The 14,884-nt window shown below is 43.9% G+C and overlaps 1 protein-coding gene across 5 annotated transcripts in view; it reads right to left on the bottom strand.

Moving 5' to 3' along the window:
- Positions 1-14,884, bottom strand: part of scaper (S-phase cyclin A-associated protein in the ER) — an 83,447-nt gene that overhangs the window by 37,331 nt on the left and 31,232 nt on the right. For all 5 annotated transcript variants that reach the window (XM_028959234.1, XM_028959236.1, XM_028959235.1 and 2 more), the window contains 3 exons: positions 9,565-9,701; positions 3,778-3,843; positions 3,067-3,193 (listed from right to left, as the gene is read on the bottom strand). In XM_028959234.1, coding sequence (XP_028815067.1) covers positions 3,067-3,193; positions 3,778-3,843; positions 9,565-9,701 — 330 coding nt within the window. The remainder of the gene's footprint in view (positions 1-3,066; positions 3,194-3,777; positions 3,844-9,564; positions 9,702-14,884) is intronic.

Raw genomic sequence — 14,884 nt, 5'->3', positions numbered from 1 at the left:
CGTGGCCATCAGACCAGATTTTGGAATCCAGGGAAAAAAAAAAAAAAAAGGAAAATTAGTGGGGTCGGGGAAGGTTTCTTGGATCTGACATTCCCCATCCTTCTCCAGAGAACCACCCGCCCCCATCGCTTGGGTATGACGAGCCACCAGTTGGCCACCAAGGGGAGCCAGGGCCCTGACAGCTGGCAAATGAAAATGTAAATAAAGGCTGCACTCTTCAGTGCCGCGGCCTGAGTGCTCCTGACAGTCCCTCAAGTGTCATAAACGCTGTCCATCTCGGGGTGGCACGCATTTGAAAGCAGCGGCAAACATTTGCCCCAAAATGTAAATATGTGAGCTCATTTGCTAAAGGTAAGAAAGCAGACCCCACTCCGGCAAAATATTCAGTCACCCAAACCCTGCGAGCAGGGAGAGGGGGGAAAAAAGAAAAAAGAAATCTGGTTTGACACAAAATAAACCATTAGCGGCCACAGTGGGACCGACGCAGTGGGGTCAGAGACCATGCCAAAGCGACAGAGCGGCGGGGGCGGGAGGAGGGGGTCAGGCCTAGTGTTTGTGTGAGTGGGCAAGTGTGGAGAAGAGGTCTGGCGGGGGGCTGTAGGTGGGATGGGGGGGGGTGTTGTCCGAGGAATTAAGAGAGAAAGTGGAGACTGAATCTGATATCGCCCAGAAACAACAAATCTGCAGGGGAGTCAATGACACGAGAGATGCTTGTTAGGTCAAATAATCTAAACGGTCTCGACTCAGAATGACTTGGGGGGTCAGACAGCCACGCTGACGGAGACGATATTTATTTGACTTTGTCCAGGGATTAGTGTAGAGGACGCTCACCCAGGACGGGCTCGCAGGCTGGCCCAGGAACGGCACACTCAGGCCGGGGCAGGGCGCAGCACCGCCGGAGCTGGAAGAATCTGGTCTTGACAGACAGACTAAATGAAGTCCAGATACTGTACCGCGAGACCCCGTATCCCCAAAAGACACGGAGCTCTACAGAACAGACATTTCCACAAACACTTTGCCATTCCACAAATGTAAAAAAAAAAAAAAAAAAAAAAAAAGGAAAGAAGGAAGAAAAAAACGAAACGGTTTGACTGTGACTGTAAGGAATGAATGGGAGAGAAACGCTCCTGTCCCTGTAACCTCAGTCTCCTGTGGACTGACCTTACACAAAAGGGGAGCCACATGCATCACCACAGACTTGATCTTACGCCACTGGGGAGGGAGGGTGAATGGTGTTTGTCACAGTGGTTTGTTTCTGGGAAAGGGAGGGCCGCCCCCTCCCCTTTAGCCACTCTAATAGCCTGTTGTCCCCCCCCCTCCACCGTCCTTCTGAACTCCGCCTCCTCAATTACCGGGTTTTAGCACCCGGCTCTTCCGAGCCTCCTCTCTCTCTCTGAGAAAAATCCATTAACCTCCCGCATCCCCTCCCTCCAGTCGATGAGGGGACACCATCATCTCTCCATCCTTCCGCCCACTTCTGCCCAATAGAGCCACACAGCCTCTCTGGGTACCACTCAAGGCAGGCGGGTATACAGTCTTTCCTATAAAAACGGTCACATGTGCAGTAAACCGTCCCGTTGTTGCTGATCCCTCTACAGGCGTCCTGATGCCCAGCAGGAGAAACACACACACACACACACACACACACACACACACACCATAAATTAAATAAACTCTCCACTGTGCATTTGCCACGGATTCTTGGCGCTGGTTGAAATCTAGTCAAAAGACACTCATTGCTAATCTGTTTTAAAATGAGCCAAATTTAAAACATAGGTCAGGATAATTAAACACCCCTCTGCAAATATGATTATTTTTCCTGTCTCTTACATTGGGTGGCCAAAAAATAAATAAAAAAAAACAGTAATATGCAAAATTCAAGATTTTTACCAGTACAACATGCACTGAAATGCCTCCCGAATGTCGTACTGGTATAACTATCCATCTGGAGGTGCCATCGCTGGCACGGGACAAGACGTCGCACCCGGAGCCATGGAAGGCATGAAAGGGAAGGCTACAAAAGCCTCTTGACTTGTACTTAAAGTCCTTTGGATTACATTTACTTTTGAAAACCCAACATGTTATTGTATAAAGCCACAGCGTGCACCAGTAGCCAAGAAGGCCAGACAAATACTGGAACATGTTTAGCCTGTCTAATGACTGGGAGCCCTGCTATTAATAACATCTGCACAGTGAAAACACGGGCCTAATCTGGCCCTCATTACCAAATAACCGAGGGCAAGGAGCTGGGAGAGGAACGCGATACTCGACACCGACTGCGAGATGGAGGAGGACGGCAGCCAAGCCGTGCGGTGGAGCGGACTACAGAGAGCAGCCAGCAGGCTTATCTGGCCCCACATCCACCCAGCTCCGCCCCAGCCCTGCTCCCAGAGACAATAAACCCTCACGGCTCTGCCCCAGACGAGGCCAGCCGCTCCCTGCAATCGGCCGCCGAACAGGCTAGTTCGACCTCTAACACACAGACACACACGCGCACTTTACGACTCGGGGCAAAATGGCCTGAAGATGTCCAGTCTGCTATCAGTGCAGCCACCAGATGCCCTAAAAACAATCAGTGTGATCTGTCTAAGGAGGAAGTAACATAGATGACAGGCCCTGATAAAAACAGCAGCGCTTCAATCAATCTGTCAATCGCTGCGGGACAGGATGAAACATTTTTCAAGTCCTCCCAGGAAAGCTAAAACCGCCTCACAATACATAAATACAATTAGTTCTTTTTAGATATTTGGCATTTTGACTAAGGATGTTTTATATTACCCCCTAAATTCATTTTGCATCATTGGACAGAATGGATTCATTTCGATGTATTTATATAAATAAATATATAATACTAAATAATAAGTAAATTATTCAAAGCACATGAGCACTGCTAACCAAATGAGGCAAATAAATGAAATTAAAAAGAATCCTGGGAATTTGAAATCTAGCAGAAAAATTGCAAAAGTGCACTGCATTTTTACATTTCGGTCCCTTCAAAAACGCACATAAGAGATAAGACAGAGGTGCTTGTTTGCGTCTACTAGGCCGGGCCAGGGCCAGACATACCTGCTTCTCCAGAATGCGAGAGATCTCCCCCAGGGTTCGATCCAGGCCCGGCAAACGGTTGCTGGGCCACTGGCCGCTCTCCTGACCCTGCAGCTGTTTGACCAGGTCCTTCACCAGGCGCTGGAGCCTGGGGGCAAGTCAGACAGATGACTGTTTTACAGCTACAAATCACATTTAAAAAGGAACATTTCAGCAATTTCTCAACACATGCTGTTCACCGTAAACGTCTCAAGACAGATGGAAGGTTCCAAAAAATTGAGAAGGTTCCTTATATTTCAAAGATGACAATAATTTTATTAAAAAATAATACATACAGAGAAATACTCTGAAATTGCCTGAAAGTACCTTGAATATGATTCTTAGGTTAACAGCACATTTCGTAAATGACAGTTTATTTTGCAGACAGCTATTAAAGCATATAGATTTATCTATCATTCATGTTACAACGGTTGTTTGAATATTGAAGGATATATGTGCCTCCTGTCCAGAAATCCCTCATCTCTGGCAAAGCATGTGTACATTGGTGATTACTGTTACAATTGTATAACTTTTGCTAAAAATATAAACTTTTATATAAATCAGTCTAAAATACTGGCTGATAAATGAAAGAAGGATTCTCAGGGTCTTTCACCAGAATCAAGAGACGTACTCTGATATTTGGCGCACAGCTCACTGGCTGGAGCAGAATCCAAACTGAGACTGGAAACTTACTTGGCCTTGTAAGGAGAGTCTGGGACCTGAATCTTAGCCTCCATTGACGTCTCGTACTCTTTGGCTCTGAAAAGGTGGAAGAGAAACAGTCAGTCATTCATGGAGCATGAGGAGTCATCCAGCTATCAGAATTACGCCAAAAGGAGATAAGAGAACAGAGGGAACAAAAGAAAGGTCACAAGGTCAAGCCGAGCCCCAAACTGTTTATTTTGGCTGTCAACCTACTCTCCCAGGTACCTTGGATACAATCACCCACTACTGCGCCATTAAATAATCTCATTTGGAGCCATGCAGACTATTTCGGTTTGAAACGAGAAATGATTTAATTGGATCGTGAATGCATTTTTAAAATACAGTATAATCATCTTCAGGGGACAGCCGTAGTGTTTGGATGGAATATTCTGCCTAGTGAACAGTCAGTCACAGACACACACATATACACCCTCATAACACACAGGCCTAATTACATTTACATTTACAGCATTTACCAGACGCCCTTATCCAGAGCAACTTACAATCAGTATTTACAGGGACAGTCCCCCTGGAGCAACTATATATATATATATATATATATGTGTGTGAAAACTTAAAGGTCCCCTGACATGAATAAATTTTTTTTGTGGCCCTATTTGGTCCCCTTATACCTGAAGTCTCTTTTCAAAATTCAGCCTTGGTACAGAATTACAGCCACTTTTAGCCAGTCCCCAGGACGCGTTTCGAGTCTGTAGTTTTCAATGCTAATTAGGAGGAGAGAGACGGGATAAGGAGTCGAGAAGTTGAGGGGGCATTCACGGAAATTATATCTTCATCAACACCATTCACCAACCAAAATGCTCGGCGCAAACAGGATGTCTCAGGTAACTGAACAAAAAAAATCACTTGTGCTCATTTTTACATCCAATCACCGAGCAACTGCAATTCTTCAGATGTTTTGGAAGCCATGACGGTCAGTGGAGTCACTTTTTTAGGGGAGGGGCGGGAAATTCTCTGGACGGAAAAAGAATGAGAGATAGGTGGTAACGTTTCCCCTTACGACGACAAAAGGGGACAAATCCAGACGTCTGAATTGCTGCTCTCTGAACGGTGAAGCAGAATAACCAAAGAACGCTTTACACCTATTGCCATTTCTAGCAGGACTATAGACAGTGAAAGTGAAATTTTCAAGGCTTGGCACCTCTGAACTATATAAAAAAATGGTCTGTTTATAATTTAAATGTATATTTTTACTACAGGCATTCTCAGCTCTAAGACAAGACCAAGCATTCGATCAGGTCATGACAAATCAGGCAGTGGATTTACCGCCAACTGATAATCTATCGTTTTTCCGGAAGACAGGACAGACTACACTAGACATTCCCAGAAAGAAAGGAGAAAAAAAAAAAAACAAAAAAAAAAAAACTGAAAAATAAAAAGCGTGTTTTATTACTAAAGCACTGGTCAGTCAGATATATGGTAAAAAAAATTGTGAAGTGTGAAATTTGTAAAATTGAATATCACAGACAAAATTGAGTTTCAAAAGTATTCGATTTTTTCCGCCCAACATAGTCATTCATCATTGCTTGTACAAATCCTGTGCCCTTAATTTGTGTGTTTGCATTTATTATTATTGCTCTAATTGACCGGCAGAGTTTAGCAAGCAGCGATCTTGCAAAGCCTGCAGCCTCCAGATCAAATGCACCCAGCAGATGTGGGATTAATGCAGCCTTAGTACTCATCTCTAACAGCACAATAAATCTCCACGTGTAGAGCCTTAGCCACATGTGAATCTGATAACCTTACCTGGGACTCACGGCAACAAGCCGACATGAGTACTTCATTTGAATAGAAAGTTTGGCATAACGGCCGGAAGCAGAGGGAGGCAAACAGGATGTCTTCAGGCTGGCAAGTGCCTCTGTTCTGAGGTCACTTTGGGGTTAAAACGTTGCGTGGGTCTCTGTATATGCAGGACCACCCCATCGGGTGGTGAGGTGACTTAAAGCACATCACCGCATCCCATTATTTACCGCGTCCTCCGAGACAGCCACGTAAAGAGCGCTGCTTCAGGCCGACCTGAACTGTACCTGGCCCTTTCGTCATTCGCTGCATTACAATATTCATCTCTGACAGGTTTACGCCCGCTCAGGTTAAACGGGGAGCAATTGCTGAGTAATATATCATCTGCCACAGCAGGTCCTGTTAAATGGGTTGAGGTTATAAATATTAGTAATCAGCAAAAAAAAAAAAAATGCACAAAGCTACTACGCAGAACTAATAATCAATTCATCATGAGTGCCCGACCATTCACCCTCCACTGACATGGGACGCAGACAGCAACACCATAAAAGTGTCTTTGCCTTTAAAATAGAAATATATATACATACACACGAATACGAACACAGTGTACCTGTTTTTTAAAAGGCGGTCGGAGGGTTCAGGCACATTCACTCTTCTTCATCACCCAGAGCGCTTGGCTGAGCTATAGCGCAATATTACAGATTGGCTTTGAAAGGCACTCAATCATAAAGGACAATGGGGCTCAAGCAGTGAACAACATGACATATGAAGGAGCCAGACTGCAAGGAATGAACTTTGACAAGCCTGCAAGATGTGGAGAGACAGAAGTGACACGGTTAACAAAACCGCGAATCACACCACCGTAACGTGCCAACCTTATAGGTGACAGGTGCTCATTTTTCATTTGGTAATAACATGTATTTCATCTGAGGATATGTAAGATGCATGAATAATATTTGCTAATGCATAGTCTGCCAGATCACATATCAGAATGCTTCAGTCTTTGTTGTCCAGAGTTATTACCAGTGCTGGATATAGGGTGATTTGGGCACCTTTAGGTGCAGAATGTGAACTGTTAATTTGCATGATTGGTTTCTATCAGTTTGAACAACAACAAAAAAATTATATTTTATATATATCCATGAACCACACACACACACACACACACACACACACACACACACATATATATATATATATATATATATATTTTTTTTTTGTGCTTCATGGATTTGAAGTATGTTACAGCCCTACTGGCCATCCAGGTTAAGGTCCCTGCGACTGAACTTTTCAGGAAAACTGTCTATCGGTCACATGTCGTTGTCCCCTCTCACTTTCGTTCCAGTTCCCCGCTCAGCTCCTGCTGCCAGAGAAATGGTGAAGTGGAATAAGCACGGTGCAGTTCGAAAACAGGGCCGTCTTTGTGTGCGGCTCAGTGTTGGAGGAGGAGCTCCACACAGACAGCTCTGTTCCCAGGCACCGGCGTCACGCCCCGGCGGTGGAAACATCCCGCACCTTTAGACTAAGCTCTGTTTAAAACTTCAGACCCCACTTGGACATAAAATCACTGACAACTTACATGCCAATTAAAAAAAAAAGTGCATTTACTCCGCTACGTGAAGTGTAAATCAGCCAGATAATGAAGGCTTTGTTCAGCCGGTCTCTTGTTTAAATGAGAACAGCGCGGGGCCGGGCGAGCTGGGAGGCCAGAAAGAAACCTGTGTGGTGTCTTACAAACACCCGTAACACAGCAGTCCAATAAAACGGCCCATTTCCACCCGGTGGAGCTGCTGTTCGCATGGCCACTGGGGCTGCAGGCTGCGCTTATTTACGACCTCACAGAGCCGGGAGGCTTCCAGGACCGGACCCAGCGGGGCTCAGAGCTGGACTGACAGACGGCTCATGTTGTCATGCTCTCGGCCAAGAGCAACACACACACACACACACACACACACACACACACACAGGAAGTAACACTGGCTCTGAGGGTGTTTGCATTTGTGAAGCCTGTAGGATGTGAACATAGCATCACATTCTGAAATGGCGTTCAGGAAGCACGGAGGGGGAAAAAAATTTATATTATGCATGTTTCTTAAAACTGCCATCGGGCTAATTTATTTTCAAATGACTTCAGTGCATTAGCCCCGAGTAGCCCTGCTAATGCAATGATTACTCATTTCAAATGACTCATTTCTCGCATTCTGGCATGAATTAGCCACACCACAAACACAAATTATCACATTAGATTTTACTATTATTATTTTACGTAATTGCTGCAGTTTGGTGCCTAGCTTTTTTCTTTTTGACACTTGGCTCACCGCATTATAAAAAAAATGAATGGACAACTCCACCACCTGATTCCGTAAGCAGAACAAACCCATTTACGGTCCTTTTCTTGTGCAACTCTTCTTTGACAGTCCTTAATTTCATCTGAAGTGACAAATACTCCTCGATTACAGGGAAACTGGAGTCCGGGGGCCACAGGTACTTGAAAATATTACACAGTTCAAGAAAAACAAGTGTAAAGAACATTGAAGTCAATCCTAAAAGGTGGAATAGCTGCACATCTTTTTAAAACAGGATCCCCTTTACAAGTAATCATGCAGGCATGAGGGAGACCACCATGATACCAACAGATACTTTAAAAGCGTTAGCCCTTCAAAAAAGATGGGGGGAAACTGCATGCAACAAGGGTACAATAATTTCTCATATAATAATGAAGTGTTAAGAAACTGTGAAAATGACCCGGACAGCACATCATCCCAATGTCTTGGAGACAAGAAAGCAGAAAAAAAATAGATGGACAGATACATTCAACAAGAAAACCAAGTCCCCCGAGTCTGAGACACCGAGATGAAAAACGTATAGTAGCCTGAGACACACAACAAACGCTAATCTGGACGTTGCTTCAAAGGTTAATGTCCTCAAGTGACTCAGTCAAAAGCCCAGACCGCAACTGAGTGTCTGTAGAACGACTTAAAATTTCCGTTCGCATGACAATCCATGACAGATGACAAGGACTTCATATATCATCTCACCCAATTAAGCACATTTAGGGTTGTTTAGCATAATGGGTTCAGTTTTCATTTAATAAATCATGAGGAGCGATTCTGTTGCCATGATCTCTGTGTATAATACCGTGAAATTTAACTTATAAAGAAAGAGCGCCAACGTCTCTTTTTACGGAACAACATCAACCAATTACCAAAATCAAAGAAACAACTGCTTCAAAACCGAGGCAACAGATTGTTGAATTGACAAACTAATTTACGGCTCTAAATAATTAATTCCACTGATGGACCAATTTGACCCTCTAAATAATTAACATCGGCGATGATCATTTAAGAGCCCGGCAACAACTGATATATAGGATAGGCTGTAACCATGAGGCGGTCTTTCCAGGTGTTCCCGGCCGTCTCCGCATCCAATGGCACGCCTCTCACGGCAGATAACCCCACCTCCCCTACACGACCAGGAACACACTGTTGTGACAGGCTGCAAAATTGATTGAGCCCAGGTCTGGGATCCGACACAGAGGCGCGTTGCCTTCTATTTGTTGATTACTATTGATTTTCTTTGATACTTCATTTAAAAATCAATACCGCCAGAAAGGGGGGGAAGAAAAATAGGCATGGTTTACACATACTTTAACATACTATTGTAAGCCGGGGAGGAGGCCTCAGTTTTGGCAGCACTGTGGCAGCCAATTAGGCGAAAAGCTCTTAACAGGTGAAAGCAAGTGGCTGCAGATCGATTCTCAGTTTTCCTCCCCAATCACAGAAAGTGGCCATAAATTAAACTCATCAGTGTAGCACCGCAGACAGCCGGGATGCTCGCAATGTCTCCCCCTTCATCTCACTGTCACTCATAAAGCCCAGTGGCACCGTGTCCTTTATTCGTGGGAGTGCATGTCAGAGAAAGGGAGAGGGGGTGGGGGTGTGGACGGGTGGAGAGAGAGAGAGAGAGAGAGAGGGAGAGAGAGAGAGAGAGAGAGAGAGAGAGAGAGTTTCTCACCTGGAGTTCATCCGCGCTCTGAGCTTCTTGGCCTTTTTTCTGGCTTTCTGTCGCTCTTCGCCATCCTTCGCTGTCTCGGCTGGGGTACAGCCTTCAGTCACAATGTCAACAATATACTTCTTCAAGGAAAGATGCTCCTGTCACAAATAACAGAAATATGCCATTTTAAAATACAGGACAACCCCTTTTTTAATCAAACACACTACAAAGTTTGTCAGTGGATAAAATGGACATCTAAGATGATTGGCTGTGAACTTAGTCACATGGTACCATGTCCGTTTAAATATTCTCATCTGGTCGTGCCCGATTCCCACTCTCTGCATGACCAGATGCAGAAACATTGGGGACACACCACAAGCTCGGCAGCGGTGTGTCTAATTCACATGTGAAATATTTCTAAATGAATCAGGAACTGAACGGGCGAGACTCAGATGATCATTGGGTTTGGTACAATCTGAACACGCATACTAGTTATTCATTAGTCTTGATGGGGAAGTTGGGGATAACACAGTAGCAGTACTTCCACACTCTGGGCCCATGTGCCAGGAAACAGGAGGTGTGAGGTGTTCCATTTAACCTGCAGGTGAGTCTCCCATTGTGTTGCCAAGACGTCGCTTTCGGCTGCAAGTATCGTGTGCTGTAATTACCACGGCAACACTCGATGCTCGCTCTCACAGACGCTTCCCCGCAGAAATGCTGAGAGGGGAAGGGGAGGTCGGCCAGGTTCTTTATACCCTATCATGCTGCGTGCCCCTTAGACGATTCTGATATTTCCATGGGAAGAAAGACGGATGTAACTCAATTTAAACGACATGATGCATGTGCCAGAAACCAATTATCCAATTATCCTGTCATCCGGCACCTCTAAGGATAGGCTAGCGGACAGGACCTGGGGTAGATAAGAGTTCCCATTCAGAAAGGGGGGAGTGACATGGCAAGGGGGGGGACGTCCTTCCCCCTTCAGCTCGCCAACGCTGGCCAAGCACCTGCCAGATGAGCAGAGGCCTCAGGCAGGAGATTGACAGGCTGCACTGCAGGTCCCAACGCTGTACAGTGAGCACACTCATCATACTGAGGCCTGGGCAAGAAGTTAGGATTTCCTTGGTAACAAACGTGTTCTTTTAAATCATTGAAATAATTAACAGTGTATACACTGTACAATGTTCTAGGCAAAGTCTTGACAGAGTTAGGGGGGTGGTTCACAAAAATGCCTGACATTATGCCTGAGAAAATAAGCAAAAAAAAATTTAACTGACAGTGTTAGTTGTGGAAAAATCTATTCTGTAGAAGCATGAATATAATCAAATTAAAATGAGATTACAAATGTTCTTTAAGTTGCAAGAACAATGCATGTTTGAAACCTACATTATATGGCAAATCTCCCTTCTTAATTTTATTCCGTACTTCTCACACGAAATTGACTCGTGTAATCAATTCCTCTACTGGTTATTGATGCCCTAAACAATGCCTATGCAACATTTTTCAGGGTATACAACTAAGCAGGACACTTCGGAGGTGCTATATAAGGCATCAGATTCACTAGTTTCCCCATCACAATTTCTGAATTAAAATAAGCATGTTTGGTTTGCAAGAGGATGTGGACCCACTGATAACTAGCAAGCAGTCCTTTCATGTATTTATCCGTTTATTTCTGTAAATTCTGAAGTCATGGTAGTTTGATGGTATATTAGAAAACACTGAGCAGTATACAATGAAAATTGAGGCCTTAATAATTTTTAACTTTGACCATATAACCAAATACTTATGAAACAAATGTCCTATATGATAGGTGAAGGGTCTTGGCACACTGGATTAAGAGTAAAAGGAAGTTTTAATGAGCAAAAGCCAAGTGGCTTGTCACCTGTGCTTAATGAACTAGTTCGCTGACAAAAACGATTGCTCCCCAATAGCATTCCTTGGACATCTGTATGTTTGAGACATATTGTGTTTCCCACTGAGGGGTATGTGTGTGTGTGTGTGTGTGTGTGTGTGTGTGTGTGTGTGTGTGTGTGTGTGTATGTACATGTGTGGGGATCCCTTATCCCTTAGGGAACATGGGGTTCAGGCCTTGCAGTCATAACCATTGGCAGGAGTGGCATCTGTTCCGTAATCTCTCTGAAAGGCGATCTACTTCTCCTCCCATGTGCTTAATGGGATTGGTTCTGTGGCACCTTAAAGACACAGCCCATATTGAGATCATCTCAAGAGGTTCAGGGGTGGGGGTGCAGTTTTGGGGAGGGATAGTTGACTGGCAGAATGAGATCGCCACTGGTGGTACGCTTTGAATTCAGAAGGATTATTGACTAAATTAAACCATTAAACAAATGGATTTACTCACGGTAAAGAATCATGCAGTGTGTTCTGATGAAGTAGGAAAATTAAGTCATGGGGTTCATGGAGTTGCTGGAGTCCTTCCTATAACTCTGCATCAAAATCTAAAATCTCTAAAAGGTCACAAATCTATTCTAAAAACCATGGTGCTTGGCGTATTCCTAATTCCATCTTCACAGAACACACGAAAAGGTTGGATGTGAGAGGAGAAACTGAAGTTCATGTTTGATTTTGCCCCATCGCATTAGCACTGACAGTTGAGTTGAGTAAATAATTACACCAATAAATGTAACATCTCTCTTGTGGGGCAGTGGTGGCCTAGCAAGTAAGGAAGCAGACCCGTAATCGCATGGTTGTAGGTCCAAATCCTGAACCACCAAGGTGCCACTGAGGTCCCTGTCATCCAGTTACACACTGCTGCCCAGGTGCCTCTCACTAAGGGTGATGGGTTAGATAAAGGTTTAGTAAATGAATTGTTTGGTAATTGAACAGTTGCTTCAAAAGAAAAAAAAAGTATGAGTGGAATGAACCACAATCAGATGTCAGCATAAGTTTATTTTTTTACAGTTTGTCACCTGTGTGCATCGCAGGCTCTCATGTTATGAAAAAATTACAGGGCACGCTGTTTTGTGGAGAAGGTGGTCCTCGAAAGTAATGTAAGTCACACAGGGCACGGGGGATAGTGTTGTGGCCTCACACCTCCAAGGTGTGTCTCGAACCGTGTGTGTCACCGTACTGGTGTGGGTGTTCTCCAATTTCCTCCCAAAGGCATGTACACTAGGTGAATTGGTGACTGAATTGTCAACAGTGTGTGGTTGTGTGTGAACGTGTGTGTGATTGCATGTATATGTGTTTGCTCTGAGTTGGGTGGGCACCTAGGTGGGTCCTAGATGAGTAAATTAATGCCCTGCGCCCAGCGTCCTGTGATGTAGAATTAACTTCCTTGAGGTGTTAACTGAGGTGTCACTGAGCAAAGCACCGTCCCCACACTGTTCCCTCCCCGGGTGCCTGTCATGGCTGCCCACTGCTCACTAAGGGTGATGAGTTAAATGCAGAGGACACATTTTGTTGTGTCACTGTGTGCTGTGCTGTGCTGTGCTGTACAATGACAATCAGTTCACTTTCACTTATTTAATCATTTTCCCCTCGATTCTTTTGTCTAATTTGCCCTTTTCACATTCTAATTACAGATCATCTGTTACAATCATTGTCCTATTAACAAGAATTAAGGAAAATGTTGCACAGTTGTACACACAGCTCCACCTTTTGCGTGATGAGTCATATGAGCAAGCACACTCAAAAAAGCACTAGTGTATTACACTGGTATGGCCTTCACTGGCAGAGTGCAGCGCACTTGCATTTGTGTTTCGCAGCCAAAATAGGACCCTATGACTGTAAAGACGTTCCTTAAAGACTTTTCAACAAAATACTTGAAATATTTGCCAATTGAAAATGCAACAAATATAATTTTTTAGGGCTGTGAATGAATTCTTCAATTATTTGAAATCATTTTTGAATAATTAATTTCACATTTTGAAATGAATAGATCACCTTTAATTGTGACTAAATTCAAATAATTTTTAAGATTAAACCTATAATGTATGTTTAAAACTATGACAGACACATGTAGGGAAAAGGCTCAGATATGCAGAGAATGGAAATAAAATATATTGCGAATTACTTTCTCATTAGTTTCTCAGTAGTAAAACAAAACACAGCTGTTATGCTGATTTCATTTAATTTATTCTTAATAATTTATTACATATTTATCTATTAAAATCACAGTGATTAAAATTTATTTTTTGACAGCCCTAATATAAAAAAAAAAAAAAAAAAAAAAGGTCACCATTTAATCAAAATGCTTGGGTAGGTCTGGCATAATACTGAAACAATAATAAATGCTACCTTCAACTCAGAAAGAATATGTCCTGCCTCAGGGGGTGGACAAGCAGTCCAACAACACCAGCAAGCGTTTCAGTGGGAGTCGGTAATGGGACACTGGCCTAAACATCACACCTTGAAAAGGGGGCATTTAAAGGATCACCATGTCAAAGTGATATGTCCACACCCCAGCCCCCCAAACTACGCCCACCCACCCCCATGCTTTTGTCCATCACAAAAGCAGTGTGGGATGGAGTCCCTCCTGGTGTAAAACGGACAGCTGTATGTCATGCCAATACAATGCGAACGCAGGAGATCAGGTAACCCACACAGACCATCCCAGCCACCCAATTCACCAAATTCTGTTCAAGATTCCTCAGGCCACCGGAATTCTTTTGTACCGGACCGCAGAAGCGTAGTGGTGTAGTTTATCACAGGAAACCCAAACAAGCAGTAAACATTGAATATGTACCTAAATGATGTAGCACTGTGGTCAGACATCCTGACACACCTTGTTCAGCCCTGTGATTCTCTCCGATGTCAGTAGCTCAGATGCGAAAATGTGGTGCCTGCCATTTAAGAGGTCAGCGGTGATTTTGGTGTGGTGTCAAGGGTGAAGCATAAATAAAAATCCCATACATCAAGTGCAGAGGGGTCACCAGTACCCCATATGTTAGTTTAAAGCAGGGCAGATGACAACCAATAAGCATAAGTAGAGAGAGCTGTGGCAGTCCCGGTAGTTGCCAGGCCACATTGATCCAACGGGGACGAAGGAGAGAAAATAAAATAAAAAAACACAGCATTTTCAATTTAATTCAAGAGACCTCAAAACAGCCGAATGTGACAAATTATGGGGAATTACGGGTGCCTTGGCCCGTTTTCTCCGGAAAACTATGTAGTGACCTCTGTGCAGTTCAGCCAACAGTCTTAATTTTAATTAAAAATCTTTCACTCTGGCAAGAGTTATGGAACTCAGACGGGAAAATACTTGGCGGCAGCATGAATGAAATACGGTGCACCAAAATGAGCAGGAGCATAAATAAAAGTGAGCCTCTGCTACTTTAAGGCTATCCAAACAAAGGTCTCTGTGACTCACTCTGTGTCTGAC

Source organism: Denticeps clupeoides, chromosome 17 (genome assembly GCF_900700375.1).
Source record: "Denticeps clupeoides chromosome 17, fDenClu1.1, whole genome shotgun sequence".
NCBI classification, from domain to species: domain Eukaryota; kingdom Metazoa; phylum Chordata; class Actinopteri; order Clupeiformes; family Denticipitidae; genus Denticeps; species Denticeps clupeoides.
Note: the sequence above shows the minus strand (reverse complement) of the source record. Positions and strands in the feature narration are given on the sequence as shown.